Source organism: Myotis daubentonii, chromosome 12, assembly GCF_963259705.1.
Source record: "Myotis daubentonii chromosome 12, mMyoDau2.1, whole genome shotgun sequence".
Taxonomy (NCBI): Eukaryota; Metazoa; Chordata; class Mammalia; order Chiroptera; family Vespertilionidae; genus Myotis; species Myotis daubentonii.
Window position 1 is genome coordinate 37,433,695 of NC_081851.1, and position 27,929 is coordinate 37,461,623.

Genomic DNA, 27,929 nt, shown 5'->3' on the forward strand with positions numbered 1-27,929 from the left:
GTTAGGTTTGTTTCTATAAATGCTGCCTTCCACTCCCTCAAACAGCCCAACTCCCCAATTTTCCGCCAGAGCCATCTCCTATCCCGCCTTACTCAAAGCTCCTTCCCTGGAAACTGACAGCTGGGGAAACCCCACTGAGGCCCGCCCCTCCTGTTATCCTGCGTGGCGCAACCTGTGGGAGGGCCTGCGGGGCCGACCAATGGGATGAAGCGGGAGCAGGAGCCTGGGTCAACAAACGCAGAGGTGCTGCTCCTGCGGCTCCTCCCCGCCGGACGCCCAACGCTTTGGCTCGATGCCTATCCAGGACGGAAAGAACCGAGGGAGCAAAGAGACAGATGTGAATACCAATCAGAAGCTGGTACTTCGGAGGGGGTGGGCGGGAACTACTTCACATTTAAGCCAATAAGCATCACCCGTGCCCTGTTAGGTGACTGAGCGGCATCCTCTTCGGCCCAATAGATGAATAGGGCGGTGCCCAGCAACCAATAGCTTGGGTTCGGGGGCGGGGTGAGGAGTCAGTGCGCTTTAAGAGGCCACCTGGCGAGTGGTGGGGCGCTCCTCGGCGCTGTGGCTCACGCTCCGGTTCGGGAGGCCGAGGCTGTTCTGGCGGCGGCGACCTCTGAGGCTATCGGAAGAGCCAGCGCGTGGGGTCTGAAGGAGGGGCTTCTGGTCAGCTCAGGTGGGCTCGGGCGCCCGGGCTGCTGGGGCGGGGACCCGCGGGAAGCGCCGCTCTCCAGGTTTCGGGGGCGCCCTGCGCCTCCCTTTCCGCCGCCCTCGGGCTGTGAGCGGCGGCGCGCGCCTGCCCGAGCTCCGGCGGGGAGGGCAAACCGGCAAGTCCCACGTCGCGTCAACTGCGGTGCCCCTTAGCCCCTTGGAGGCGCGGGGGTTCTTCGTCGTTTTTTTCCTGCAAAGGCGCGCTCTCCATCTCCCACCCCCAACTTCCCTGGGCCCCCGCAGCCCCCCGCTCACACGGGGACTGACGTCTCTGGCTTGCGAGTCCCTTTCCTCCGAGGCACACGAAGCAGCGCGGCATCCCTTGTCCCCTTCCCGGGGCGGGAAGGCGGGGAGATGCGCATCGAGGCTCCTCCCCCATGCGCGGCCCCCGTGCGGGTGTTGCGTTTCCTCTTCTGCTCCCACCACCCCTTTTACTCCCGCCCCCGTTCTTGATCCCCGAGTTGCGTTAGGGACCTTGGCCGCTTCTCTTCTGCCTTCCCCGCCGCGAGTGAGTCCTTCACCCTCCTCCCACCCTCTAGATTTCACCCCGGTCTCTCATGGAAACTAACATTTTCCGCTGGTCCCTTCCAGGCAGCTGGAAGGTGAGCACCGGAGAAGCAGAAGACACTGTCCAGGGAAACTTCACAGTGGGAACTTGAATCGGTTCTGTTAAAGGTAAGCCATTCTTGTCTTACTTACAAATAGCTTTGGGTCGTTAATGTCCTCTCTAGAATCCTCCTCCCAATACGGTTGTTTGGGTGATCATTTCTGAAGACGCAGGAGAGAAGGATTTACCGGCAGCGAGAAATTTAAAATGTGTTATTATTATTATTTTTTTTTTTAAGTAGACAGAATTGGATTGCATTTTAAACAGCTTAACTGGGGTGGCAGAGAATTTGCAGTGCGAGGGCCTGACCATTCTAGTTGATCGTAAATTATAGAACTTACTTGAGCACAGTGTGATTTGATCACGCCCACCCTATGGATGATAATAGCGTTGAAACTGTTTTAAAATAACATTCTCTATTCCACTTTCACGAGAATTTGTATTCACCTTCATAGTGTATCCTTTTGGGTTTCAATAGGGTTGATTGTAGCCATATGTTCTAGATGATAGTACAAACTACTAGTATGTTGTGCCTAAATAAAATTATGCCAAGTATTTTATGGGGGAAAAAGTAACTCACCACACTTAGATTTGATTGAGACTTTAGAGTTTTAAAAATACTAACCTAGGTTTTGCAGGGTTTTGTTTTGGGAGATGCAAGAAATTGAAGGGCTTGGAAAAGTCTGATGGCTCCTTGGGCTGTGCATGTTTGAGAGAGAGTGCATGTGGAAAAGAGAAAATACACGTGTACAAAACCTTGCAGATTCTAACCGTGCTTAGTGTCATGGCTTCACATAAATTGGAATTGTTTTTCCTAGTTCTCAGTGGTGACTTGTAAACAGTGAATTTAATCATGTCCACACTGTTTTGGTCAGAACTTTGCACGTTTTTGTGAAAAATTCTTACTGTTTTTCTTACTCTATTTGTAACATCTATATCAGTGTGCTTCCCTGTATTTTGCTATGGTAAGCCTGTATCTTGTATGTAGAGAAGGAAGTCTAGTAGAGTGAATTAAAAGGGATCTTTACTATGAAGAGGCATCATTGTTTGACGGACCATATGTTTGAGCCCTATTAATAAATCACGCTAAAAAGAGGAAGATCTTAAAGCTATTTCAACAAATGCCCAGGTGTTTAGAACAATAAAAAGAATTTCTGACAGAATTACTAGCAGTCAAAAAAGAAACGTCCTGGACAAATAACAAGCTTATGGGTGGGTCGCTATTGTGAGTTAGTATATAAGGCTGCAGTTGAAAACCAAAGTTATATTTGTCCTGTCTTTTCATGTGGATTTGTACTTATAAATTACCTGTTTGCAGATTTAAGGGACTATAGTTATGTAGTTATGATTTCTTCATAGAGATCTTGCCTTTAAGGAGTTCACAATTTAATGGAAGGACCTGTACGCTAAGAATGAAAGGTAGAGGAAGTGCTGCAGGACAGGATGTGAACAGGACCCGGACAAGCACTGTGGCCCCTGCCACGTCCACGGCTCTGGACGTTCTGAAGTGCCGTTTTCCTGGACCTCATGTTTATTTCACACACCTTGGCTTCTCTCTGTAGGCGCTGTTCTCTCCTCTGGAAGGCCTTTTCCACAGTCTATGTGCCTGATGAGGTTCTATTTTAAAATCTTCTTGAAGTTTGCCACTGACCTCTACTCCATCGAAATAATGGTTGTTGTTTTTTTTTTTATCTCTTTCTGTTAGTTTGTTATAAATAATGACAGTAGATTCACATTATTCACAGTGATTATGGTCTATAAAGTCACCTAGGTCACTAAATTAGCAAATAATGAACCATTGTTCTCGGGGGAAAATAATCTTAAATACTAAATACAACTCATCCTGGTAGATTCTCTTTTCTTATTTTTAAAAAGAGAAAATGAGGTTCAGAAGTGTTAAGTGACTTGCCTGAGGCCACCCCCTAACAGGTGCCAGAGTTAGGATTCAAACCCTTTCCTACTGGCTCCCGGGGCAAAGCTCCTTGCACTACACTACACTGCACTGCCCCCTACCGTCTGTGTCCTTTAGTCATCTCAATGTGAGAGCTGAAAGAAGGCAGAGAGCACTCACTGCCTTGTTCTGCCGTAGCTGGAAATTTTTGCCATTCTGTGCATGTCTGTAAATGACTGTGAAAGTGCCATTGATTTTAGGATTACAAATAAATTTTAGCAAGTAGGTGAATTCTTAAATATAGGATCCACAAATAATGAGGATCAACTGTACTTGTAAATGATCCCTAGAGTCTCTTTCCTGTTAGCCCTCCTCCCTAAGATCCCCCTCCCCCCTGTCCACTGTAGATTCCTTAGCTTCTTTGAGAGTTCATTCACTTATTCTTTTATTCAACAGTTTTTTATTAAGCATTTACTGTAAGTCAGGGTCCCGTCTAGACTGTGAACAAACTAGAGATGAAGCTCCTGCCCTTATAGGTGTGTTATTTAAGTAAGAGGGACAGATAGCTAGCAGTCTGGAGCTCAGGGGAGAGGTCCAGGTTGGAATTATAGATTAACTTGACCACAGTGAAACCTGTTGTGCCCCCTCCCACTTCACATCCCTTAGAATACTGACTGACAGGACATTTCTGTTCTGCTCTGTGCATAACACTTCCTTTTGAGCCAAGCCACGTCCTAGATTATTTCCTACTCCAAGTTCAATCTGTCCTTAGTTAGGACTCTGAGTCCTGGTCCAGTTTTTTATGGTCAAAGAAGTAGGATTGCCCCAATCAGTGTGGTTTAGTGGTTGAGCATCAACCTGTGAACCCAAAGGTCACGGTTCAATTCCCAGTCAGGTCACATGCCCGGGTTTCAGGCTGGAACCCCAGTGGGGGAAGTGCAGGAGGCAGCCGATTGATGATTCTATCTCATCATTGATGTTTCTTTCTATCTCCCCTTCTCCTTTCCTTTCTGAAAACAATAAAATTATATCTTAAAAAATAAAAAGAAGTAGGATTGGTTTCATGCATTATCTGTCCCACAGATTATAGAATATAGAAAAGAACCTCTTGGAGACAGTTTCTTCAGAAGACAGTTAAGACTATGGGAGTCCTTAGAGTTTCTTGAATGTCTGTCCAATGCAAATACCTATCACGTGATCATAGATAATGTTCAATAAAGCACCTAACAAAGTAACTGACACATGCCACAGTATTCCATAAATCTTCCTTCTGGTGTTGCATGTAATATAGTGCAGTTATTTGTTCATATGGCTGTCTTCCTTCCTAGACTGAGCTCTATGAGGCAGGATCCACATCTTCATTCTTCTATCCTTGGCACTTAGTTCAGTGCCTGTTATATAGTAATAGAGGCACAAGTGTATGACTTGAGGAATATATGAAGGATGGGAATATATGAAGGTTTCCTAGAGAAGGTATTTCGTAAGCTCTTTCATAAAGGATAAATAGGAATGTCTTCCAAGTGAATAAAAGTTGAGACAGCATGCTAAGTACGGACCAGCATGTGCAAAGGCACAGAGATATGAAAAGATAATAAGGTTGATTACTGAACATTCCTAGTTGATTAAAAAAAAAAAAACACGAAAAGCAAGCAAACGGAAATCACTTGAGGAAATAACTATGAATGGGCTTAGCTAAAGGGCATGTCACAACTGAGTTAACCATGACCGCAGCTGCTCAGCTATGAATGTAAGTTTTAGGGAGAAACTTTCTCAAGTAGTGGCAGGGTATCAGTAACAGTTTAGGAATACAAGTATTGAATTCTGGGAACTATTACACTGCAGTGAAATTATTTACTTCATCATGAAACTTACATGTGTTCTATACTTTTCAGGGTTCTCAAAATATAATCAAACTTTATTCTGAAAGAGCTCACAAGCTAACAAGGAGAAAGATGGATGAACTGATTTATCATATGATAAGTGAGGTAATCTATAGATATAAAAAGCTAATATGCAAACCCCTCGGGAGTTTAACCAGGAGACCAGGAGTTTGATCGTTGGCTATGACGTGTGCTGCCCACCAGGGGGTGGTGCGGAACATGGCAAACCACCAGCAGCAGCGGGGGAGTGCTGAGGGAGCAAGGGAAGGAGGAGGCAGGGGGGTGGAGAGCAGGTAACCTGATTGGCATTGATTGCAGGCCAGGCCTAGGGACCCTACCCGTGCATGAATTTCATGCACCGGGCTTCTAGTATATGAATAAAATGCTGTCTAAATAAGGAAAAAGGAATAGTAATATAGGAAGTGCTGGGGGAAAATTCTTCAAATGAGGTGATAATTGAGCTAGGCATTGGTAGGTGAAGAGGAAGGAGTTCACTAAACTGAAATTAGGATTCTTTAAAGAATTAATATTTTGTGGTAGGAGAGCTTTAAGAATTACCCATTTTTGCTATCTGTTGTGGGTTTTAATTAATAGTTACACTTATTCAAACAGTTTTTATAAACACAAAATGTGAATAGTTATAATAGAAGAATTTTGTGTCAAAATAAACTTGTTTAACCAAAGGTTTCTGTAATGCTGGACTTCTCTAGAGCCTTTATTATATTATTGTCATTGTGAATTGTGGATTTCCAAAAGGGGTACATTACATTTACCCATGGCTTCTCCTCCCTCCTCCTACCTCTCCCACCCCTGCAGCATACCTAAACATCTTTTTGAACAGTATTATATGAGACACTAGAGCAGTGATGGCAAACCTTTTGAGCTCGGCGTGTCAGCATTTTGAAAAACCCTAACTTAACTCTGGTACTGTGTCACGTATAGAAATTTTTTTATATTTGCAACCATAGTAAAACAAAGGCTTATATTTTTGATATTTATTTTATATATTTAAATGCCATTTAACAAAGAAAAATCAACCAAAAAAATGAGTTCGCGTGTTACATGTGTCATAGGTTTGCCATCACTGCACTAGAGGCCCGGTGCACGAATTCGTGCACCAGTGGGGTCCCTCAGCCTGGCCTACAGGGTTGGGCCGAAATCGGCTCTTCGACATCCCCCGAGGGGTCCCAGATTGCTAGAGGGCACAGGCCAGGTCGGAGGACCCCACTGGTGCACAATTGGGGCTGGGGAGGGATGCGTGAGGGGCGTGTCCAGCTCGGCTCACTCAGTCCCCATGGGCCAGACCCCAGCAGCAAGCTCACCTACCAGTCGGAGCGTCTTCCCCCTGGTAGTCAGTGCAAGTCATAGCGAGCAGTTGAGTGGCCTTAGCATATCATTAGCATATTACGCTTTGGTTGAATGGACAACCGGACACTTAGCCTATTAGGCTTTTATTATATAGGATAGTTTGAGGAATGATGCATTAAAATATATATATATATATATATATATATATATATATATATATATATATATTTTATTGATTTTTTACAGAGAGGAAGGGAGAGAGATAGAGAGTTAGAAACATCGATGAGAGAGAAACATCCATCAGCCGCCTCCTGCACATCTCCCACCGGGGATACGCCCGCACCCCAGGTACATGCCCTTGACCGGAATCGAACCTGGGACCCTTCAGTCCGCAGGCCGACGCTCTATCCACTGAGCCAAACCGGTTTCGGCCATTAAAATATATTTTTACCAAACCATGATTTACTAGTATTAGTGCTCTCCATGTGCATTATAAAATAATCTGTATAATCTTATAGGAAAGAAGGAGAGACATTTGAAGAGAAAAAATATATTCTAACCAAGTCATCATCTTGGTCAATAAGTTCCAAGTTTTTAAAAAGTTATATAAACACACAGCCCCTCATTGAAAAGTATGGCTTATTCATATTTTGAAATTCCATTGGTGATACCCTGGGGTGTTGCAAAACCAGAATAGAAGTCAATGCTGGGGGCAAAAGCAAAGGTCGTCTTGAAAGTGAGAATCTTCCAACTTGAGAGGATGCTGCTTTTTTTTATGCATTTATATTGGGTCATATTAGACATATATTTTGCCATTAGGTATTTTATCTAGGAGCATACTGAAAATCCACACCTTCTTCTGACTCTGGATATTTGGGGGTTGTATGCCAATGTTCTCCTTTCAGTAAATTTGATTATATGAGCATTAGGGACTGAGTCCTTATACTATGTAATTTGAACTCCTCTGTCAATTGTGTGATTAACTCCCGAGGAATTGTTAAAATTAAGGAAGCAGCCCCAGCCAGTTTGGCTCAGTGGATAGAGCATCAGCTTGCTGAGCAATGGGTTCGATTCCAGTCAAGGGCACATACCTTGGTTGCAGGCTCCTCCCGGCCCTGGTCAGGGCTCGTGCAGGAGGCAAATCAATGTATTTCTCTCACATTGATGTTTTTCTCTGCCTTTTCCTCTCTCCTTCACTCTCCCTAAAAATCAATGGAAAAATATCCTCTTGGGTGAGGATTAACAAAATTAAGGAAGCAATGATCATGTTTTTGATAGCTCACTGAATTTGAAGTCAGAAGATCTGGGTTTGAAATTTGTCTTTGCCAGTTTTCTATTTGAATGACCTTGGGCAAAACTACCTAACCATCAGTTGCCTCCATTTCCCTTTTGATTTTTTGTTTGTTTGTTTAATATATTTTTATTGATTTCAGAGAGGAACGAAGAGAGAGAGAGAGAAACATCAATGATGAGAGAGAATCATTGATGAACTGCCTCTTGCACGCTCTCCACTGGAGATCAAGCCCACAACCCAGGCATGTGTGTGCCCTGACCGGGAATTGAACTGCAACCTCCTTGTTCATAGGTCAACACACAACCACTGAGCCATGCCGGCTGGGCTTTATATTTCTCAAATTTTAGACCATTTTGCATTTCTGGACTGAGCCTATTTAATCAAAGTGGTTTTATTTTTAAATAAATTGCTTGATTTTATTTGCTCATGCTTTATTTGAACTTACATGTTTGTAGCATAAAAATAGGTCTATAATTTTCTTTTGTGGTATTTTTGTTATTTTTAATGTGTTGAGTTACCTATATACTAACCATTAGAATACTCTTTTCATGTCTCTGTGCTCTGGAACAGTTGCATGGGAATAGCCTGCTTTTTGAAAGTAGGTGCTGTGTGGACTACAGACTGGTTTTGCCTAACATTGAAAATGTCATTATTTCAGGGATAGTGAGTTTTAACATAGAGATTTTAGTGTAAATGGGAGCAGAACCGAATGTAAATATCCAGTGAGAGCTGACGTTAGTGTGATAGTGCTGTCTTTTTATTACTGAGGCTAGTACTGTGGCAGTATACTCACTGTTTGAGAGTTTATAGGACCTTTGTTTTAATATTGAACAGATATAACTGTTTAGATCTGCAGTCTTGAAGATATGTAATGTGCCTACCAGAGGTCTGCTTTATTCTCACTGAAAGCAAGAAGTTATGCAGTGAAACTTCGCCGTGCTAGAAGCTTATGGAGAATGGGATCTTTTGATCTAATTGTATTAACTTAGAAGTATAGAGGTGAACAAAATCCTAAACTTTAGCTCCCTGTCGAATGCAGTTTTAAGGTAGAGCAAATAATTCCACTTTACTTCTCTAGTAAGTTTGATATATTAAGACCTAGTTGATTAGAAATTATAGAATCCCTAGTGTCGGAGGCTCACTTTATAAAGATCCTTTTTTAGGACTTTAGATGTATGACAATGTATTGTATATAATCAGGCTGGATGGGAACTGATGCCGAAGTATACATTTCAGATGAAATCTCTTATTGCAGCTTGTTTTCTTATTTAACTCATAAACATAAAACACGTTGGCTTGAGGGTGGGAGTTGTGAGGAGATTGTTTTTTAATTGGACGTCTTCATTTCATATTAAGATAGAATATACAGTACCCCTGGCTTTGGACCTACTTGCTGTATAACAGTGATTCTCAAACTTGAGTTTGTTTCAGAATCACCTGGAGGTCTTATTGCAACACAGATTTCTAGGTTCAAACGCAGAATTTCTGATTCAACAGGTGTAGGTTGGGGGCCTGGGAATTTGCATTTCTAATAAGTTCCCATCTAAGGTGATACTGATGCTGCTGGGACAGGGACTGTATGTTGAGAACCACTGCTGTATACTAACTGTAAATACTAGAAATCTGGTTCTAGATGAAAGTTGAATTTGGTGTGGGAGTATTGCATAGGTTATGGTGCAAATCATGAAAGACCAACTTTCTGCTCCCAGCATAGTGTTGCATTCAGTTAATTAGTAATACACAGTGACACAACACAATTCTCTTTTCATGATTGTCTTAGTCAAACGTCAGGTGAGAACATGTTTCATTTACATGGCTTAGAGGCCAGAGGACACTGGTCAGATAGAATTTTGTGATTAATCCCATGAAAATAGGGGTTATTTATATGTCCCTTTTATCCGTCACTTACTATTTAGCCTTGCTTTAGAAGGGTCCAGTAATATTTTTTAATGTCAGAGAACTTTGAGTGCTTATTAAATTGAAAGTTTTGTGTGCATTTTAAAGATTTTTTTGAGATTTTTAAAAACTAACCTAAGAGAATAAGAGAAACTTTAAAAGAAAGAAATCACTGGAATTATCGTATTGGAATGTTGGAGAATAGAGTCTGCTGCATAAAACATCAGATTTTTGTTTTAATGATTTGTCATTGCATTGTTTGAGGTAATACTAGTAATTCTTATAATCCCTCTGCAGATGAAAAATAAAGGCCAAAATCATAGACCTGGCATAAAGCTGGACACAGGAGACAGTTATGAAGGAATAGATAGATATACACACATGTGTACATATTTAACACACATATTTTTAATTGTTTTATTTTTTGTTTTAAATAAAGACAAAGATACCTCTTCTGAACTTAGGCATCATGTAGAAGCTTCAAGTTGAAGAGAAAGCAAACTCTGGAAGCCACACCTTTTCATAGAGGAGATTAGCTTCAACAAGTTTTTCTCGCTTGTCTGCTACCTAATTTCTGTTGTTCTAGCAGCCTCACTTTTCAAGTTGATCAGCTGGTCCACACTGACTATTGAAGGAATAGCTGGTATTGCAGACAGTGGGTTGGGCAGACTCCCTACTTGGAAACATTCCTGTTTTGTTCCCCTTTCCCCTCAGACAAGACTTGGAGCGAGGAAAAGAAGAGTAGAACTAGACCCTACAGACGAGACCAGTGCTTCTGAAGCTTGGCTGCATATCACAAATAATTTCTAAGAGTGATTAGATCAGAGATACTCAATCTTTAGGATTTCACAGGCCAGTAAATTTCCAAAAATATTTTGAGGACAACTAGGATTACAATTTTTTAAAGTAAGGATTATAAAAACATTCTAATTAATATCATCTTATAAAAGGATACTTTAACACCAAAAAACATAAGAAAGCCTTAATTCAGTACAAAATAAATTTAACTTTATGAACACTATGTAGTTCTAATTTTTATTTTTTTATTTTTTTAACACGTTAAGCGCCAAGCCTGTTTTGTCTTCCTTTCCATTTAGCCCGCGATATCCAATTTCACCAATATGCTGGCGGCCGGAGACTGATGAGGTCCAAACAGAAAGTATAGTGCCAGTCACCGGTGACTGACATGGCGCTTAACGTGTTAATCCTCACCTGATGATATGTTCATGGATTTTTAGAGAGAGAGGAAGGGAGAGAGAAACAGTGATGTGAGAGAGAAATAGTGATCAGCTGCTTCTTATGCACACCTCTACCCAGGATTGAACCTTTTGGTGTATGGGATGATGCTCCAACCAACTGAGCCACCTGGCCGGGGCAGCATTTTTCTTCAGCCTTGTTCCTCTATGCCCATTAGCAATATTTAAGAAAAATCAAGAGCTTTATAGCATAGCCATTCTGGAACTAAAGTGGGGCAAGTATGAGAGAATAGGGCAGTGGCTAAGAGCATGAACTTTGGGGACAGAAGGGACTGCTCTTATTAAACTCATCAGAGACCTCTAAGGTCCTAAATTCTATGGACACTCCTCAGCCTTCCTCTTGACCTTTCAGCAGCCTTCAACACACCCCTGTACTGGGTATATTAATTTCTTGTGGCTGCTATTACAAATTACCACAAACTGGTGGCTTAAAACAACATAAACTTACTCTATGTCAGTTCTGGAGGCCAGAAGTCAAAACTCAAGGTGTGTCTAGACCTCTAGAGGCTGTGGGAGAAGGAAAATCTGTTCTTTGCCCCTTCAACTGTTGTGGCCATAGGCATTCCTTGACTTATGGTCACTTTACTCCAATCTCTGCCTCCATGATCACATTTCCTCCTCTTCTCTCTGTCTCAAATCTCCCTCTGCTTTTCTCTTATAAGGACACTTATCATTGGACTTAGGGCCTGTTGGGATAATCCAGGATGATTTACTTATCTCAAGATCTTTAATTTAGTTACATCTGCAAAGACCCCTATTCAGCCCGACCTCTCCAGTTCTTGATGCATGTAGACAACCTACTTAACATCACCACTTGAATGTGACAGAGGCATTAAAAGTTTAACATGTCCAAAATTGAACTCATCACCCTTCTTGCCCCCACTACCTATTACCACCCAGGGAAAGTGTGCTCTTCTTACAGCGTTTCTTAGCTCAGTGAATGGCATTACCATGCCAAAGTTATCCGTGATGTTTTTCTCATCCTGTCTCCCCACTTCAATTCATCACCACAACCAACCAAAAATAGTTTTGGAATCTTCCCACTCCCTTCTTACTGCCACTATCTTAGTCTAAGCAGCCATTATTATTATTTTCATCTGAATTAGCACATTACCTGCCTTACTGGTCTCCCTTTATTCACTCTCTGTGCAGTCCATTTTCCATATGGCAGCCTGAATTGTGTCCAAATATAAATGGAAATTTTGTTGCTATGCTGGCTGTCTAGAACTTTTTTTAAATGGCTTTCATTGCTTTAGGATGAAATCCAAAATCCTTCATTAGCCTCTAATTTCCTGCATGAGCTGGCCTTGTCTGCCTATGCATCTTCATCCCTCTTCCTTGCCCTTCTCCCACTGGTTCTCCTTTGATGCTCCAACTTATGCATACCTATCTCCCTTTAGTTTCTCTTTTAGTTCTTTCCTGCCTCTGAGACTTCGCACATACTTCTTCCTCTTCTCCCTATTTCTGGCTAATTTACGTTCTTTAGGTATCAGTGTGTTGCTTACTCAGGGAAACCTTTTCTAACCACCCCCCACTCCTGGGCTTAATTGGGTCCCTCTGTTGTTAGTTTTCTAATAGTCCCTCTTTTCCTTTTATAACAGGAATCATAATTATTCTTAATTGTTTGCTTGTCTCCCGAGAGAATGTAAATACTACCAGGGCAAGGACTGTCCAGCCTGTCAAAGCACTACAGCCTAGTTGGCTGGGTAAACAGGCACTCAGCCATTGACGAGTGAGTGCATCTAGATATAACTAAGAACGGACAAAGCCTGAATCTAGTAGCAGTGTATTTGAAGTAAAATAAAATTTAAAACTGTTATCCACAATGTTTAACTTTTAAAAAATGGCATTAACCAGACTGAATGAAGTTAACAAAACTGCAGGAAACAGAATAGTAGAGACTAGTTTTTATATCCATTGCTCAGTAGACTTTTTTTCCCAGGTGATTCAGTCGAAAGTCCCAAATCTCATTTAGGTTCTAAGAATAGCTAGTTTTTGCTGTGAACATGTTGGATCTGAAAGTTTGTGGGTGCTTAAAGTGTTGCACTGATGAAACAGGTATTCTAGAAATATCCTAGATACATTAAAAGCCTAAAGTTCCTTATGGCTGAGAACCAAACCCCTTTTTTCAAGCCCTTTTAGGCTTGAATCCTTTTTTTTTTTTTAATTTATTTTTTTTAATATATTTTATTGATTTTTCACAGAGAGGAAGGGAGAGAGATAGAAAGTTAGAAACATCGATGAGAGAGAAACATCGATCAGCTGCCTCCTGCACACTCCCTACTGGGGATGTGCCCGCAACCCAGGTACATGCCCTTGACCGGAATCGAACCTGGGACCTTTCAGTCCGCAGGCCGATGCTCTGTCCACTGAGCCAAACCGGTTTCGGCAAGGCTTGAATCCTTGACCATAGTAGAATTCTAAGTCCAATGCTTGGCAGGCCTTTGCACCTCTATTTTGACTAGGAACAGGGTTACACGTTTTCCCATCTTCAGCCAAAATGACAAATGTTATGTTCCATTTTCAGCCTGTTTGCAGTGTATATGAGGGAAAGTGAGGTGGGGAGGGAACAAGTTTCAAGTAGTTCTTAGATTTTATACTGTAATATAGACACAGACTAGACATAAACTCCTTTATCTTCTGTTGGTCTAATTCTAAAGAACTTCTCAAGCAATGACCCACTTCAAATTGCACATTTGCCCTCTCAGTAGATAAGAGAAACGGCGTGGCAGCTGGTAGTTTGTGTGGCAGAGCTAGTTGTCATTGTTTATTGATTACCTGTATTACTTATTTGATACCATGTAATAAATCCCCCAAAGCTTAGCAGGTTAAAACAACAGGGTCAGGAATCTGCGAGCAGCTTAGCTGGATGCCTCTACCTCTGAGTCTCCCATGAAGTTACAGTCAGGCTGTCAACTGGGACAGCTGTCTCATCTGAAGGCTTGACTGGGGGAAGATGAACTTCTAACGCACTCACATGGTGTTAATAGGATTCAGTTCCTGGCCACATGGGCCTCTCCATAGCATAGCTGACCACGTGGAGCCATTCTGATCTGTAATCCTCCTTGTAGAATCAAGCATTTCCCCCATCTTTGGAAGCTTTGGAGTCATTTTCTTTATCTCCACTACACTACAGTGTCATAATGATGTGCATTGGAATGGGTGAGGATTGAGGGAATGTGAAAGGTCAGGGTAGGATGGTTAGAGAAACACTGCTCTTAGAGGGTGTGCATGGAGGATGGCGAGCTGGAGAGGAGCTGGGAATCGAGGAGGACATTACATTAAACTCTGGAAGCCGGAAAGTCGGACATTATGGGCAGCGATCCTATCTTACCCAGTGTCTTCCCCAAGTTGGAAGGCATTCCTCAAATGCCTTACCTAGGAGTCTCTAGTCTCCAGCAAAGTCTCCCATTCCCACCTCCTACTAAAGGTCAGGGCAAGGGCGGGGGGAAAAAAAGGACACATATGTAATACCCTTTGTAATACTTTAAGCAATAAAACAATAAAAAAAAAAAAAAAGGTCAGAGGCACATTAAGCACTGTCACCCAGTAAGCCCAAATCCAGTGTTCTTGAACTAACCCAGCAACTCAGTTTGCTTAACCCCTGAATCTGGTACCTTCTTTGTTCCTCCTATAGCAATGTCTGGATGGGTTTTTTAAGTGAGGCAGGACAGCCCTAGCCAGTTTGCTCAGTGGTTAGAGCGTCAGCCTGCAGACTGAAGGGTCCCAGGTTGGATTCCAGTCAAGGGCACATGCCTGGGCTGTGGGCTCGATCCTCAGTGGGGGGCATGCAGGAGACAGCCAATCGATGATTCTCTCACATCATTGTTGTTTTTCTCTCTCCCTCTCCCTTCCTCTCTGAAATCAATAAAAATATATTTTTAAAAAATAAAGTGAGGCAAGACAGGTTATGAGGCAGTCAGACGATAGATGTGAAAGTACTTGATAAATTGCTAAACATTATACAAATTAAATTATTAAGTTGCTGCTATTTAAGAGAAACCAAACTTTCCAATTGTGTGGAAAACACAAGTAGAATGGTATAAAGTGCAAATCGATACTGTGTAGCCAACTGTAAGAAAACCACTTTCCTAGTATTAGCAGCCCCATCTCTCAATGATTTCAACTTTGCTAAAATAAAGTGTGTTAATTTGGGGAACGTCTCCATGTGAGATTATGGTAATTTTCCTTTCCATTTCTCATGAACGAGTGCATCCTGCAATTTGCTCTCTGTCTTCCTCCTTGTTCTTGAATTAGAAGGGTTATTCTTTCTTTTTTCCTCTGCCTTCCCTTTTTCCTTTGGTTGTGTGTACTCAGGATTTATTTTTTGGGCAAAGGCAGATGTTTTAGAAAACTAAACTCTGAGTTTCTATGAATGACTTCCCTATTAATAAGGATAAATCGTTGTGTTGGCTGTAAACAGCTGCCAGTGAATCTTTGGAACGATGATGCTGTGCAACCTGCTACCCAGCAAGGATCCGGACCTTTAAGAGTCGCTGTGTTGAGGAATAACCCACTGATACAGAGCAGACTTGCTTCTGTCGTTTTTTATGCTGCAAATGGAAGTGGTAAAAACAAGGAAATGGTTTTCTCTCTTCTATAGCCTGAGGGAGGGATTTATTATGGACTGGATTTGGAATATAAAAGCAACCTATGTAATGTAGAAACATTGGGAACACTGCAAAAGACAGTAGGGCTTTATTAACATAGAAATGAGAAAAAGCAAAGAATGGAGCACCATACTGTTATTATTGATTTCTTTTGTCTTTATCTAAAATATGTAAAACTGATAATTTCTTACTAGGCGCCTGTTTATACCAACAGTTAATTAAATGGGTTCTGTCTTAAATTGAATACTTTTTTAAAAAATATTTTTTTTTTATTGAATTCCGAGAGGGAGAGGGAGAGAAAGATAGAAACATCAGTGATGAGAGAGAATCACTGATCTGTTGCCTCCTTCACACCTCTTACTGGGGATCAATCCCGCAACCCGGGCATGTGCCCTGACCGGGACTCGAACTGTGACCTTGTGGTTCATAGGTCAGTGCTCAACCTCTGAGCCACGCTGCTGGGCATAAATGAAATACTTTTTAAACTATCAATAGTTGTTTTACTGGCTATTCTTTATTCTTCACAGTTCTACCTAATGTCCATAACAGGTTAGAAAATTGCAAATATTTTAAAGGGGAGTAAGCAATAATTTTTTAGTGTACACAGAAGAAGCAAAGGATTTTTTCATGAATGTTGCCAAGATGGAAATTAATTAGGAAATAATTTGTTAAAGAAAACTTAAAGGTGCCCCAAGGGGGATGGGGTGTGGGTGGTATTTAAATGGATGGTATTTAAATAGAATGGGAAAGTAATGATTCCTGAGTAATGATTCACCAATATTTATGGAGTACTTAATATTCAGGTGAGTTACAAAACATATAAACCTCCATCAAGCTATAGAGCAGTGGTTCTCAACCTTCCTAATGCCGCGACCCTTTAATACAGTTCCTCATGTTGTGGTGACCCCCAGTTTCATTGTTACAAATTGAACATAAGTAAAGCATAGGGATTAGTCACAAAAACAATATGTAATTATATATGTGTTTTCCAATGGTCCTAGGCGACCCCTGTGAAAGGGTCATTCGACCCCCAAAGGGGTCGCGACCCACAGGTTGAGAACCACTGCCATAGACAAATATTAAGGCCAGCAAAACTGCTACCAAAAATTAAGCAAATCAAATATTTGTATTTATAAATTATTTTATGAAAAATTAAAATTATAAAATAATAAATGTTCTTCAAAAGATAAGGAAAAGATATATACCCTGATAGAAAAATGGGCAAAGTACTTAAGCAAAAACATTATAAAACAAGAAATATAAAGGGCCAGTAAGTATATCTAAAAATATTCAGCCTCATTAAAAATTAAAGAACTGTAAATGTAAGTAATAAATTGAGATTGGTAGTGGCTTAAAAAATAATACTCCTGAATGCAGAGGAACAGGCACTTATATACTACTGATGGGAATTTAAATTCTTATGACCATATGGCAATAAATCAAGAGCCTTAAGAAAACAAATGTAACTTCTAATATAGCAGTTCTATTCCTAGGAGTTATCTTAAGGAAATCATTTTTTTTTAAATGAGCCCAAGAAGTTCATCAAACTTTTATAATACAGAAACATTAAAACACCCCAAAAAATAATATGGCTGTGTTATCATAGGAATGAGAAAAAGAAATTGATGGTACATCATGTGTGTGTGTCTGTGTATCTGAATACACTCAGGGGAAGTCAGGGAGGTTATATGCACCACACTGTTAATGATTCTTTACTCTGGTTGGTTGAACAGCTGGTGACCTTAATTTTCTCTTTTTTGCTTATCAATATAATAAACGTATTTTTTTTTTGAAATAAGTTCTAAATAAAACCAATCTTGAGAATCAGAATAAGAGACAGTTGCTTACCATGTTCATTAAGAACGCATTTCCTTTACTTACTTAAACTTTAAGGAAGCCATGTGATCATGATTAGGTTCTAAAACCTACAGAGTTTGCGTGCTCGCTTCGGCAGCACATATACTAAAACCTACAGAGTTTGCCTTGAAAAGATTCATCCTCCTTCTCACTTGCTAGAAAGGCTAACTAACTGTAGACATGGTTGTTGTTGTTTTTTTTCCTTTACTTATTTATTTATTTTACAAGAGAACAAATCCATTTTATTTATTTATTTTTCAATAAGTGTAAATCCTTGGGGGGTACAGCATTACACAGATTCTATGTCCAGTGGCCTTAGCAGAAAGGTTGCTTTGGAATTTAGCGTGACCCATGCCACTGTTTCCATGAGCACGAGTTACCTTTCCCCAGATTACTCTGGTTTTACTCCATTTGCTACCAGGAGTCACTGTGGTGTTCTTGCTTTGTACACATAAGCACATCTCTTGCCTAAGTAGAATTTAGTTTCATCTCAAGTATAAACACCTTCAATTTTTTGAAAAACATTTTTTTTATTATTGGTTTCAGAGAGAGAAAAGGAGGAGAGGGAGATAGAAACATCAGTGATGAGAGAGAATCATTGATGCCTCCTGCATGCTCCCCACTAGGGACCAAGCCCACAACCCGGGCATGTACCCTGATTGGGAACCAAACTATGATCTCCTGGTTCATAGGTTGATACTCAACCACTGAGCCACGCAGGCTCAGACTAAACACCTTCAATTTTAAGAAGAGCTATGTGCTCCCTCTGGTTCTGGAAACCCTACTTATAGTCAGCAAAAATGGCCTTCCAGAGATATTTATTGTTACAGAAGTCCTGTTCCCAACAGACTCTGTAGACTCCAAGAGCGCAGAAAGAAGGCATATTTTTCTTTTAACTCTTAAAGAATTGTACATCTGTATAGTTGATAATTATAAGATATTATTAGTTTTGTAACAGATAGAGATTAGCAGTTTGTGTTCATCTGTAGTTAATAACTTGGACTTAGAACTTCAGAAGCTTCTGGGAGAATCTGGATATGATAGGTTTTCATTTCCTTGATTCTTGTAACATTTTACCTTTTCTTTTGTTTCTGTTTAGGTTCTATCATAATGAATGGATCCAGTGTGGCAAATACATCACCCAGTGTAAAATCCAAAGAGGACCAGGTGTTAAATGGGCACGATGAGAAAGAAAACCCATTTGCAGAGTACATGTGGATGGAGAATGAAGAGGATTTTAACAGACAGGTAAAGAAAGAAGAGGAAGGACAATGATGTGTGTGACTCAGCAGCTATACTTTATTGTAGTTCTGCTACAAAAGAAATGGGTTCCTCGGCTTTAGAATAACGTAAAAATACGTGGAGGCATAGTCTGAGCTGACCGGGAAACACCTTCAACTGGTAAAAGACCAGGTAGCACTTTGGAGGAAGAGCGTGATATTTTCCTGCCACATTAATTAAAAGAGGACCTAGTGCCATGGTGATCTGGTATAGACTTCTGAGAAACAGCAGATTTGTGCAGACAGGCCAGCCTGGCATGCCCCAGTCAAGAACCCAGGGACTGGCAGTACGTGAGCCTGAGATTGGTATGTGTGTAGTAGGGTGGGGGAAGGCTAGACCGCATCAACAAAGATTCAGCAGTGCTTCTATCTCTGTAACGTTAATAGCCCAAGGTAAGCCATTCCGGGTAGACAGGTGGGACCACATAGTTCCTTCATGGTGTTGCTTTGCACCTCCAGGGCTCTTATCAGCTACTAGTAAATAACTGAAGGAAATGGGAAGTCTAGCCACTGGGAAAGGGAGAGTCAAAAGCCAAGGCAAGGGATCTCCTTTTCACCGAGTGATGCGAAGTGCTCCCATCCCTTGTGGGGACATCACTTGATAGTCACTGGCCGTGTCTAGCACGGAGATGGGAAATATAGTTTTAACTGAGCAGCCTGTTGCTGAGGGAAGAAGAAAACTAGCTTTGGGGATATGTCAGCAGTTTCCACTCCAAGTGGCTCACGGTGTTGTGATTTGTGTGAGTAGCACATATATCACGCTTCCGTCACACCCCTGTGTGACCCAGGTAACCGATTTTGAGGGTTGTGCCTGTGGATAAGGATAAATTTAATAAGGGGAACACTTTTGGGGGGAGTCAGGGCAGATCTTGAACAATTAGGTTAAATCTTGTGGCTTAGAAATATTTTGTAGTTATTGCTAATTACTTCATAACTTTCTAATTTACTTGAATTATTTAAAAATGTTGCTAACTATAATGTTGAAATACTATTTTTGAGTCTTGCTATCAGTGACTTTTCCTTTGAATTCATGAGGTGTTAACTGTATTGGCTAGTTTGGGTGATGATTTTTGTTTGACTCCTCCCTGGCAGTGGCATGAGTGAGCTGTGAATCTGTCACCAGGCCAGCTGCAGGAGAAGAGATGGCCAAATGTGAGGCAGGAGGCCTGTTAAAGTCACACAGTGTGCAGATTGAACTCTTTCATAAGAGTTAATAGTCAATGACTGTAAACAGGTATAAAATATCTGAGATACATATTGCTTTAGTTTAGGGCAATCTTTAAGAAATATGGACTTGTTTCAATATTCATAGTATTTTTTTTTTTTATCTTCATCTGAGGACATGCTTTCATTGGTTTTGAGAGAGAGAAGAAGGGAGAGAGAGAGAGAAACATTGATCGACTGCCTCCTGCACATAACCCTGACTGGGGATCAAACCCACGACTTGGGTATGTGCTTGGACCAGGAATCGAACCTGCAGCCTTTTGGTATATGGGATGATACTCCAACCCATTGAGCACACCGGCCAGGGCTCATATTGTTTCTTTTTTGAAAGAATATTACATTGATGAAATCATTTTCTATTGGTATGTCAAAAAGTGTTCTTTATATTTTTCTGAGGTTCTGAAAGTATTTTTCACCCTTAGGGGCCTCATTACCAGAAAAGTGGGCCAGAAGCTGAGAGTTGGTTTTGACTTACTGTCTGCTGTCCAGGTAGTGGTCTAGTTACATAGTTCCTATACCTTTTTCATAGTTGTAAAATGGGAAATTTAGGAAAAGTTCCTTCATAATAAGATTGAGAAAAGAATTTTAAGCTTTAAAAATGATTTTCGGGCCTTAGCTGGTTTACTCAGTAGACAGAGCATCAGCCTGCAGACTGAAGGGTCCTAGGTTTGATTCTGGTCAAGGGCACATACCCGGGTTGCAGGCTCAATCCCCAGTGGGGGGGCATGCAGGAGGCAGCCAATCAATGATTCTCTGTCATCATTGATGTTTTTATCTCTCCTTCCCTCTCCCTTCCTCTCTGAAATCAATAAAAAATACATTTTTACAAAAAAAAAAAGATTTTTGGTCAGTGCCATGTGAATGGAAAATATCTGTGTCACATATTAGAGGCCTTAGATGATCTGTGAAGAATTTCTGCTATTTTGAATAACTATTTCTTTAGTCTTATTGCTAATGGAACTTAACAATTGAAAAATTTATATTCTGTCCAGCCAGTCATTAGAAGCATCTTAATTCTTAGTAGATCTCATGCAAGATCATTCTTAATCTTGGAGTAAACCTCTAACACGAAGAGGTAGATTAAACCTGGAAGGGACGAGTGCCTCTGGGAGGGTGAGTCTGAGCTTGCACCTTTGCTGTCAGGTGGAGGAGGAGCTGCTGGAGCAGGACTTCTTGGACCGGTGCTTCCAGGAGATGCTGGACGAGGAAGACCAAGACTGGTTTATTCCATCACGAGACCTGCCTCAGGTCATGGGACAGTTGCAACAACAGTTAAATGGACTATCTGTCAGCAATGGTCATGATTCTGAAGATATTTTGGTAAGAGCCATAAGTAGTTCCACATGTGACATAGTGAGAATATGGGATTTGTAGTCACAGTCTTACTTTCTGGCACTACTGCCTTGGGCAAAATCCCTGGAGCCTTCTAAGCCGCTATTCTTCACTTTCCTTGAGGGCATTAATAATTGGGTACATTGAAGATGCATTCACCTAATAAAGCATTGTGAAAACATCAATGTTACAGCATCACCAACTTTCATTTTTCCCAATGGGCTTTTCAAAATAGAATTGGGATTAAGGATAAAAATTTGAACATAGAAAAGGTGTTTTTTTTGTTTTGTTTTTTAATATATCTTTATTGACTTCAGAGGGGAAGGGAGAGGGAAAGAGAGAAACATCAATGATGAGAGAGAATTATTGATCGGTTGCCTCCTGCACATCCCCTACTGGGGATCGAGCCCACAATCCAGGCATGCGTTCTTGACTAGAATCGAACCTGGGACCCTTCAGTCCGCAGGCTGATGCTCTTTCCACTGAGCCAAACCAGCTAGGGCAAGATTTGTTTTTAAATTATAATTTGCTGCTGTTCTTTTCTTTTACTGTCCCTCAAATCTGCATTTGTAATTTTGAATGATGCTGTTATAAAAACTGTTCATTTTGGAAGGAACATATTCATTAGAGGCCATTTTCCACTTAAAATTAGAAGACTGGGTAAATAATTCCCTGCCTTCCATGTTTACCTACGGAATTCTGAGTGATTTAGTTCTCACACAACTCATGGTCTGAATGATTGTGCCCATAGTTTACTAAGATTTGGGTATTCACAAGAGAGCAGAGAACCAAAGAGAGTACAGCAAGATGAAGAAAGATATATGTGCATAGGGATTGTGGTAATCAAACTGGTTTGATGGAGTTCGCTGATGTTCATCAGATTAGGGTGCTCAATGAGTTGAATTATTTTTGGAGTCAAACTTATAAGCCCCTAATGAAAGCATCATAAAGGGAGCAGAAATCTGAAGCAGGACGGAGACAGTGCGGTTGGTCAGGGCTTAGTATGTCAGGGGCCACTGAGACCAGCCCAGCAGTAATGAGCTGAGTTGTAGGAATTCTGTTTTTCTCTCTCTCGAGGCTGAGGGGAAGGTACTGGTAATAATGGAGGCAGGGAGAAAATAAGCTTTAAAGTACAGTTTGCCGTGGGATTTATTATCTCTTGGTTCTTATTTCAGAGCAAAAGTAACCTGAACCCGGATGCCAAGGAATTTATTCCAGGAGTGAAGTACTGAGCTGACAGAAACTTTGAGGAGGACTTGTATGTTCCCACATCTGGGGACAGTGCCGCACAAAAAGGCAGAGCTGAAGGGGGGGGGGGGGGCGGGGGGCTAGGGATGCACAGTTGGGGAGGGGAATAGTAGTTTAACTTAACACTGTGACTGGAGTAGCTAAACGTGCTCAGTCTTACTCTACAAGCCTCTGAGTATTTCTCTTTTGTTCTACTGACTTTCCTTTTGAGCAGTTTATTATTATTATTATTATCATTATTAGGTTTTGCCTTTTTGAGTTAGGGAAATTATTGCAATCCCCCCCCCCCCTTCATCAGGAATGTTCTGTAATGTGTGTTTAAACAGAATAAGCTCAATAAGCTGACCAAGAAAATCTGGGTGTTTACATGAATGCCCTCTCACCCTGCTGTATGCTTGCAAGGGCAGTGAGCACCTAGAAAACTACTGAGTCTGTTAAGCTGGATGGGAAGAGGGATGAGTGGAAGAAGCAGGTGTTTTAAACCAGCCTTTGCAACTATGCGACCCCTGAGGGCTTTCTGCAATGAACTGGGATTACCAATTGCCTGCTGAGCCCATGTCTTCCTGCCTTGAACCTCCATTCAAGAAAACACGGACTTATAAAGTATTGGTTTACAAAACTCTTTTGATGTTGATGAAAGTTGTAAATTCAAGGGGAAAACTGTGATGGTTATTGCCACTTGAGTCATACAGTTACGGTTGGCCTACTCTTAAGCCTCTGTTTACAGCTACCATCAAACTCATCATTTACAAGGTACAGGAGCACGTAGGTAGATTTGCCTCTTTGTCTTTCATGGTATCTAGTCCCATATTCCTTTTCACCCCCACCCTACTCTGATTTTAAGAAAAGATATTATTACCAAAGGTGTGTGAAAGGCATGCTATGCTGGCCAGCAGCTTCAGCCTGGAGAAGCCATCCTTGAATCCTGTTAGTGCGTCTTGTTTATTTTGACAGTTGTTTTTCCCAGCCCATGAAGACTCAGTCCTTTTGGTATATTACTTTCTTGGAAAGGTTTATGCACTTTTATAAGTAAATATATTTTTTAGGACACTAGCAAGAAGCTCAGTTCACAATTTTGATGCTTTTCCCACTTTACAGAATTATGCAAAAGAACTAAAAAAAAAAAAAAAAATCCTAGTAGGAGTGAGTCCTACTTGACCCAGGTGGCTGTGTGACCCACTGGGATAGTCTCAGCAGTTATAAAATGTTGCTGTTCCTACATGCCCAGCTTTGTAAGTTTTGTAGGTTGGGCCCCTGGGCACATTCCTTTTGCCTTTCCTGCCTGTAAGTCACGGGGCTTTTTTGCTGATACTCACAGGGAACTAAACTGGGTACCAGGTGCTGCCTTTGTGTGACAGAGATGTAGGTGGTGGCTTCTGTGTGACTGCTCCTGTGTTGTGGATAGACATATCAGGAAAAGATCTTGTAACTTGAAATAAAGTCTGTGCAAAATCAGTATGTGGATGTGGGAGAGAGGTTGGAAGGAAAAGACTAGGATCTGGAAAGCTTAAGAACTTCTCCTTTTTCTTAGGAGTTCCTTGTTGATGTTACGAACAGCCACAGTCTAAGGTCAGATTTAAAATACAAACCCACAGCGTTTTTTTATGTGAGTCTATTGGACGGCATTATTTGAACTGACCTTCCTTGTTAGGTCACATATCATAGGCAGCTTGTATTGCCAGACGTGCACATTCATTCCCAAAGCCTTTACCTCAAAAGAATGGAACTCTCACTTGTTTTCTAGGGAGGTGTATGGACAAAGGAATTTCTTTATTACAGCTTCAGCTTCCAACTGGGGTTGTTGCCTGTAACAAGGAGAGGGCCGTGGAAGTGCAGGATTAGAAGTCTCTCTTTTCTGGGGCCGCTTTTCTTTCATCTCCAGTAGCTTGTCCAAGCTCAGAATTATAAAGGCTGCTGGAAATGTTGCGTGATAGACATATCAGGAAAAGATCTTGTAACCTGAAATAAAGTCTGTGCAAATTAAGCATGTGGATGTGGGAGAGAGATTGGTAGGAAAGGTTGTGTTTGCAGAGAGAGACATTTTCTAGATCTGGGCATTGCTGTCACAGAGTACAATGGGTTCTTGTGTGCTCCAGTCAGGAAAGTGCTACTGGGATCCAGATCTAGCCATTTCTTCATCCTGAAGGCTAGCTCTTCTGACACCAGGACAGGCTATAATGCTAGGTGGTGCAGTCCAAAGGGCTTGTCTTTCCGTCTGGGGCTCCACTTTGGATGTCAGTCTTCAGTGTACTGTCACAAGGCATATTTAGGCAGGACTACGAAATGTTCCTGCCAAGTGAGCAGTGAACGTGAGGGCTGGATTTTCCAGAGTGTGCTGACTCCAGGATCAGGAAGCAGCTCGCAATACGACCCCTTTTTAAATGTTTAGGCTGATGCTTCCAGTGGCTCCTCTTATAGCTCAACTCTTCATCTGTTTTGTTGTGAGGTGGGAGCACAGCTGTTACCCAGATCACAGGTTCAGCTATAGTTAGTGTTTGCCAGTTTCTTAGCAAAAAAGGCACTTGGGTCTCGTTGGACCTTGACCGGGAAAGGCTGGGAGCCTCTATCTCATAGGAGAGGGTCTGGGTGCCAGCCAGGCTGGACACCGTTACCCTTTAATGGTGGGCTGTTATTTATAAGTGAGCACTTTGATGTTGAATTTCAGTCATTATTCTGTTGAAACTTTTTTTTTATTGGCAACTGGAAGTTTGAGAATTTTTATAGAAACAGAACATACATTTTTACCTGTTGCCAATTCTGGTTGGTCTCAGTGTTAGTTTATTAGGGATTACTTTCTGATTTTTGTGGTTATTGAACTCAAACTCCAAGATGAAAATTATTTTATTTCTTGCTCTTCAAGGAGAAAAACATAAAAATAAAGGAAATGCCTTTTCCGTTTCTCCAGGCCATAGATCTACAGCAGAAAACTTGATGGGCACAGCCTAGGCCTAAGCATCTGCAACTCTGGGTCTTTGGGCCAGTTTCTGCTTACAGCAGATGATTTTTTTGGGGGTATATTAGGTCAAATAAAACAAAATCATAAAAGGCTGAACCTTTGTAGCACCTCGGTTTCCAAAGTTAAAATAGCTGGGATCTTTTAAATTCAGGTTCTAATGCTAACTCTATGGCTTAAAAATGTTTTTAGTGAAATACTAAACATTTTTCAAATTGTGTATTGTTACAATGTCAAAGTTTTGTCTTGATTTCGGAGAGGCTTAGAAGTAAGGAGGTCAGTTGGATACTCTGGCAATGATATGTCAGAGAGGAAAGTCGTTTGAAGTAGCCAAAGGAAATAGCTTGACTGAATCTTCTTATATTAGTGCTGTTGCAAACACTGTAGAAACATTAGGAGCCCAGGAATCTACCTGCTTGATTGGAAGGGGCAAGTGGTCTTCGATAAGGGTACCAGCAAATTAATGTTCCTTGGTTTAGGTGATGCTGAGGTACGGGAACAGGCAGAAGAGACCAGACAGTTAACTAAGGTGTGGAGATACCCCCCAGCACTCTCCTTGGGGATAATGCAAACCTCATTTGTTTAGGAGGTGGGTGGGAAGAACAGGAGAGGTGACCCAGGTCTGCTGTTCACTGGGAACCTTCATTTCCTCCTACCTCTGCTTGCGGTTCCCAAGTGAATCATTGCCCCCTCGTTGCCCATGGGGTCCTTAGCTCTTCGGGTCCCTCTGCCTTTGTAGTTCACAGAGTACTTTCTTCAGCCACTGCTCTGCTGGCGTGTGAATTTCATTCAGACTTTGTTAGTCACAATTTTGAAAGTCGTCCCCCCCTCCCCCGCCTTGCTTTTAATCTTGTTTTTATTTCTCCCATCTTGCAGCTATAATTGGTGACAAGGAACAGGGCAGTAGGAGGCTGACTGAAGGCAACACTCAGGTTTTATGCTTGCTACTTGACCTTCTGCCTACCCGCCTACTTCTGTGTGTCCGTCCCCCCCCCCCCTCCCCTGTCAGTCTAGTTTTTATGGGAGTCCTAGGAATAGGACAGCCAAGTACACTGAATTCCACAAGGTGTCAGCCAAGAGTCACCACCCCACCCCAGGGGATTAAAAAAGAAATCTGCAAAGGGACAGATGCACCATCTTTATTCTAAAAGAAAAAGCCCCCTTAGATTTTGTTATTACTAGGAGGCTCATTTTTGGGACTACTACTTACAGGTGACCTTTTATTTTATAATGAAGAAACATCCTAGGCAGTTTACCATAAAATGGTACAGTGTTTTCTCTCTGAATTCAACACTAAGTGATAATCCTGCCCTTGATTGTGAACCTCAGGAATGTTTAGTGCTTGATGGGTTGTTCGGGAGGCAGGGTTGTTTTAAAAAAATTATTGAGGCATATTTTACATATAATAAATCCACCCATTTCAAGTGTTAAATTGAATGATTTTAGTAACTTTCCTGAGTGGCACAGCCATACATACCCGTAACTGTTTTAGAACATTTTCATCCACCCCAATAAGATCCTTCATTTATTGCACAGTAATCCCTGTTCCCAGCTCTAAGTGACACTAATTTCCATCTCTATAAACTTGCCTTTTCTGGACATCATGTCAATGGAATCATACAAAATCTGTTCTCTTGCCTCTGGCTTTTTTCACTTAGCATATTTTGTGGTTTATCCATGATGTTTAACTTGTGTTGGTAGTTTGTCCCTTTTTATTGCTATAGTATTCCATTGATAGATAGACCGCATTTTGTCAGCAAGGAGTCCTTGAAACTTGGATTTCAACCTCCCGTGGTCTAAAGGAACCCTTAGAGCATAGGACTCCAGGGGAAGGTGCTCTTCACGTCAAAGGAACTGCGTATCAGAACCAGCTTTGTTATCAGGAGCTCGAGACATTAGGAGCCTGAACTGCTGCAGAAATTTTTATAGTTTTGCAACTTTTTTATAAGAAACTCTTTTGCTATCTACATGTCAGTACTTTTGAAGCATCTGGTAATTAAGTTATTCTGAAGTAGGAGTATGTGTTTGAGTGGACAAGAAAGTGAACCATCAGTAATACTGTGTTGGAGATGTTTTTCCTTCCCAACTGGATAGGGGAGTCTCTGAAATTTCTAAACAGTATCATCTCCATGACAAGGTGGAACCTTTGTTCAAGATCATGCTGCCTTTGTGGGACAGATTTTGGGGAGAGGAGGACCACCATCAGAGGAGGTGCAGAGGAGAAAGTGCAGCTTGTGGAACAAGAGGCCCAGAGATCTGTGCATGCCCCCCTCTCTTGGTGTGGGCGGTGAAGCGTTGATGGTGTCCACTGGCAGCTTAGCACCTCCAGCAGGCCCGGGTCTTGACCTTGGACCTTTATCCCTGTTTCAAAGTGTTAAAAGCTGTTTTTGTCTCTCCCCCATAAACATTACATGGTAGTTATTAATACTACTTTGGGGGAGAAGCAGGGCTTTAAAAGAAATAATTTTCATAAAAGTATCAGAAATAGGAAAAAAGTTACTTTAAAAATTTTGCTATACAAACCAAATGGCAGCTGTTGAAAATATTAATAAAATGAGAAAAAAATGCATTTTCTGGCA

The 27,929-nt window shown here is 41.4% G+C and overlaps 1 protein-coding gene across 2 annotated transcripts; it reads left to right on the forward strand.

The window, feature by feature from the left end:
• Positions 1 to 522: 522 nt before the first annotated feature.
• Positions 523 to 27,919, forward strand: PAIP2B (poly(A) binding protein interacting protein 2B). Of its 2 annotated transcripts, none has more exons than XM_059659488.1 (5): positions 523 to 679; positions 1,306 to 1,389; positions 18,413 to 18,561; positions 20,961 to 21,137; positions 22,325 to 27,919. In XM_059659488.1, exons 3-5 carry the CDS (start codon positions 18,424 to 18,426, stop codon positions 22,379 to 22,381), a joined length of 372 nt encoding a protein of 123 aa, XP_059515471.1. In that variant the 5' UTR covers positions 523 to 679; positions 1,306 to 1,389; positions 18,413 to 18,423; the 3' UTR covers positions 22,382 to 27,919. The 2 variants fall into 2 exon arrangements, 1 of the variants encoding a protein (XP_059515471.1); XR_009447920.1 differs by lacking the exons at positions 523 to 679; positions 1,306 to 1,389 and adding an exon at positions 20,240 to 20,306 and having other exon boundaries at positions 18,425 to 18,561; positions 22,325 to 23,150; positions 26,227 to 27,919.
• The last annotated feature ends 10 nt before the right edge of the window (positions 27,920 to 27,929 follow it).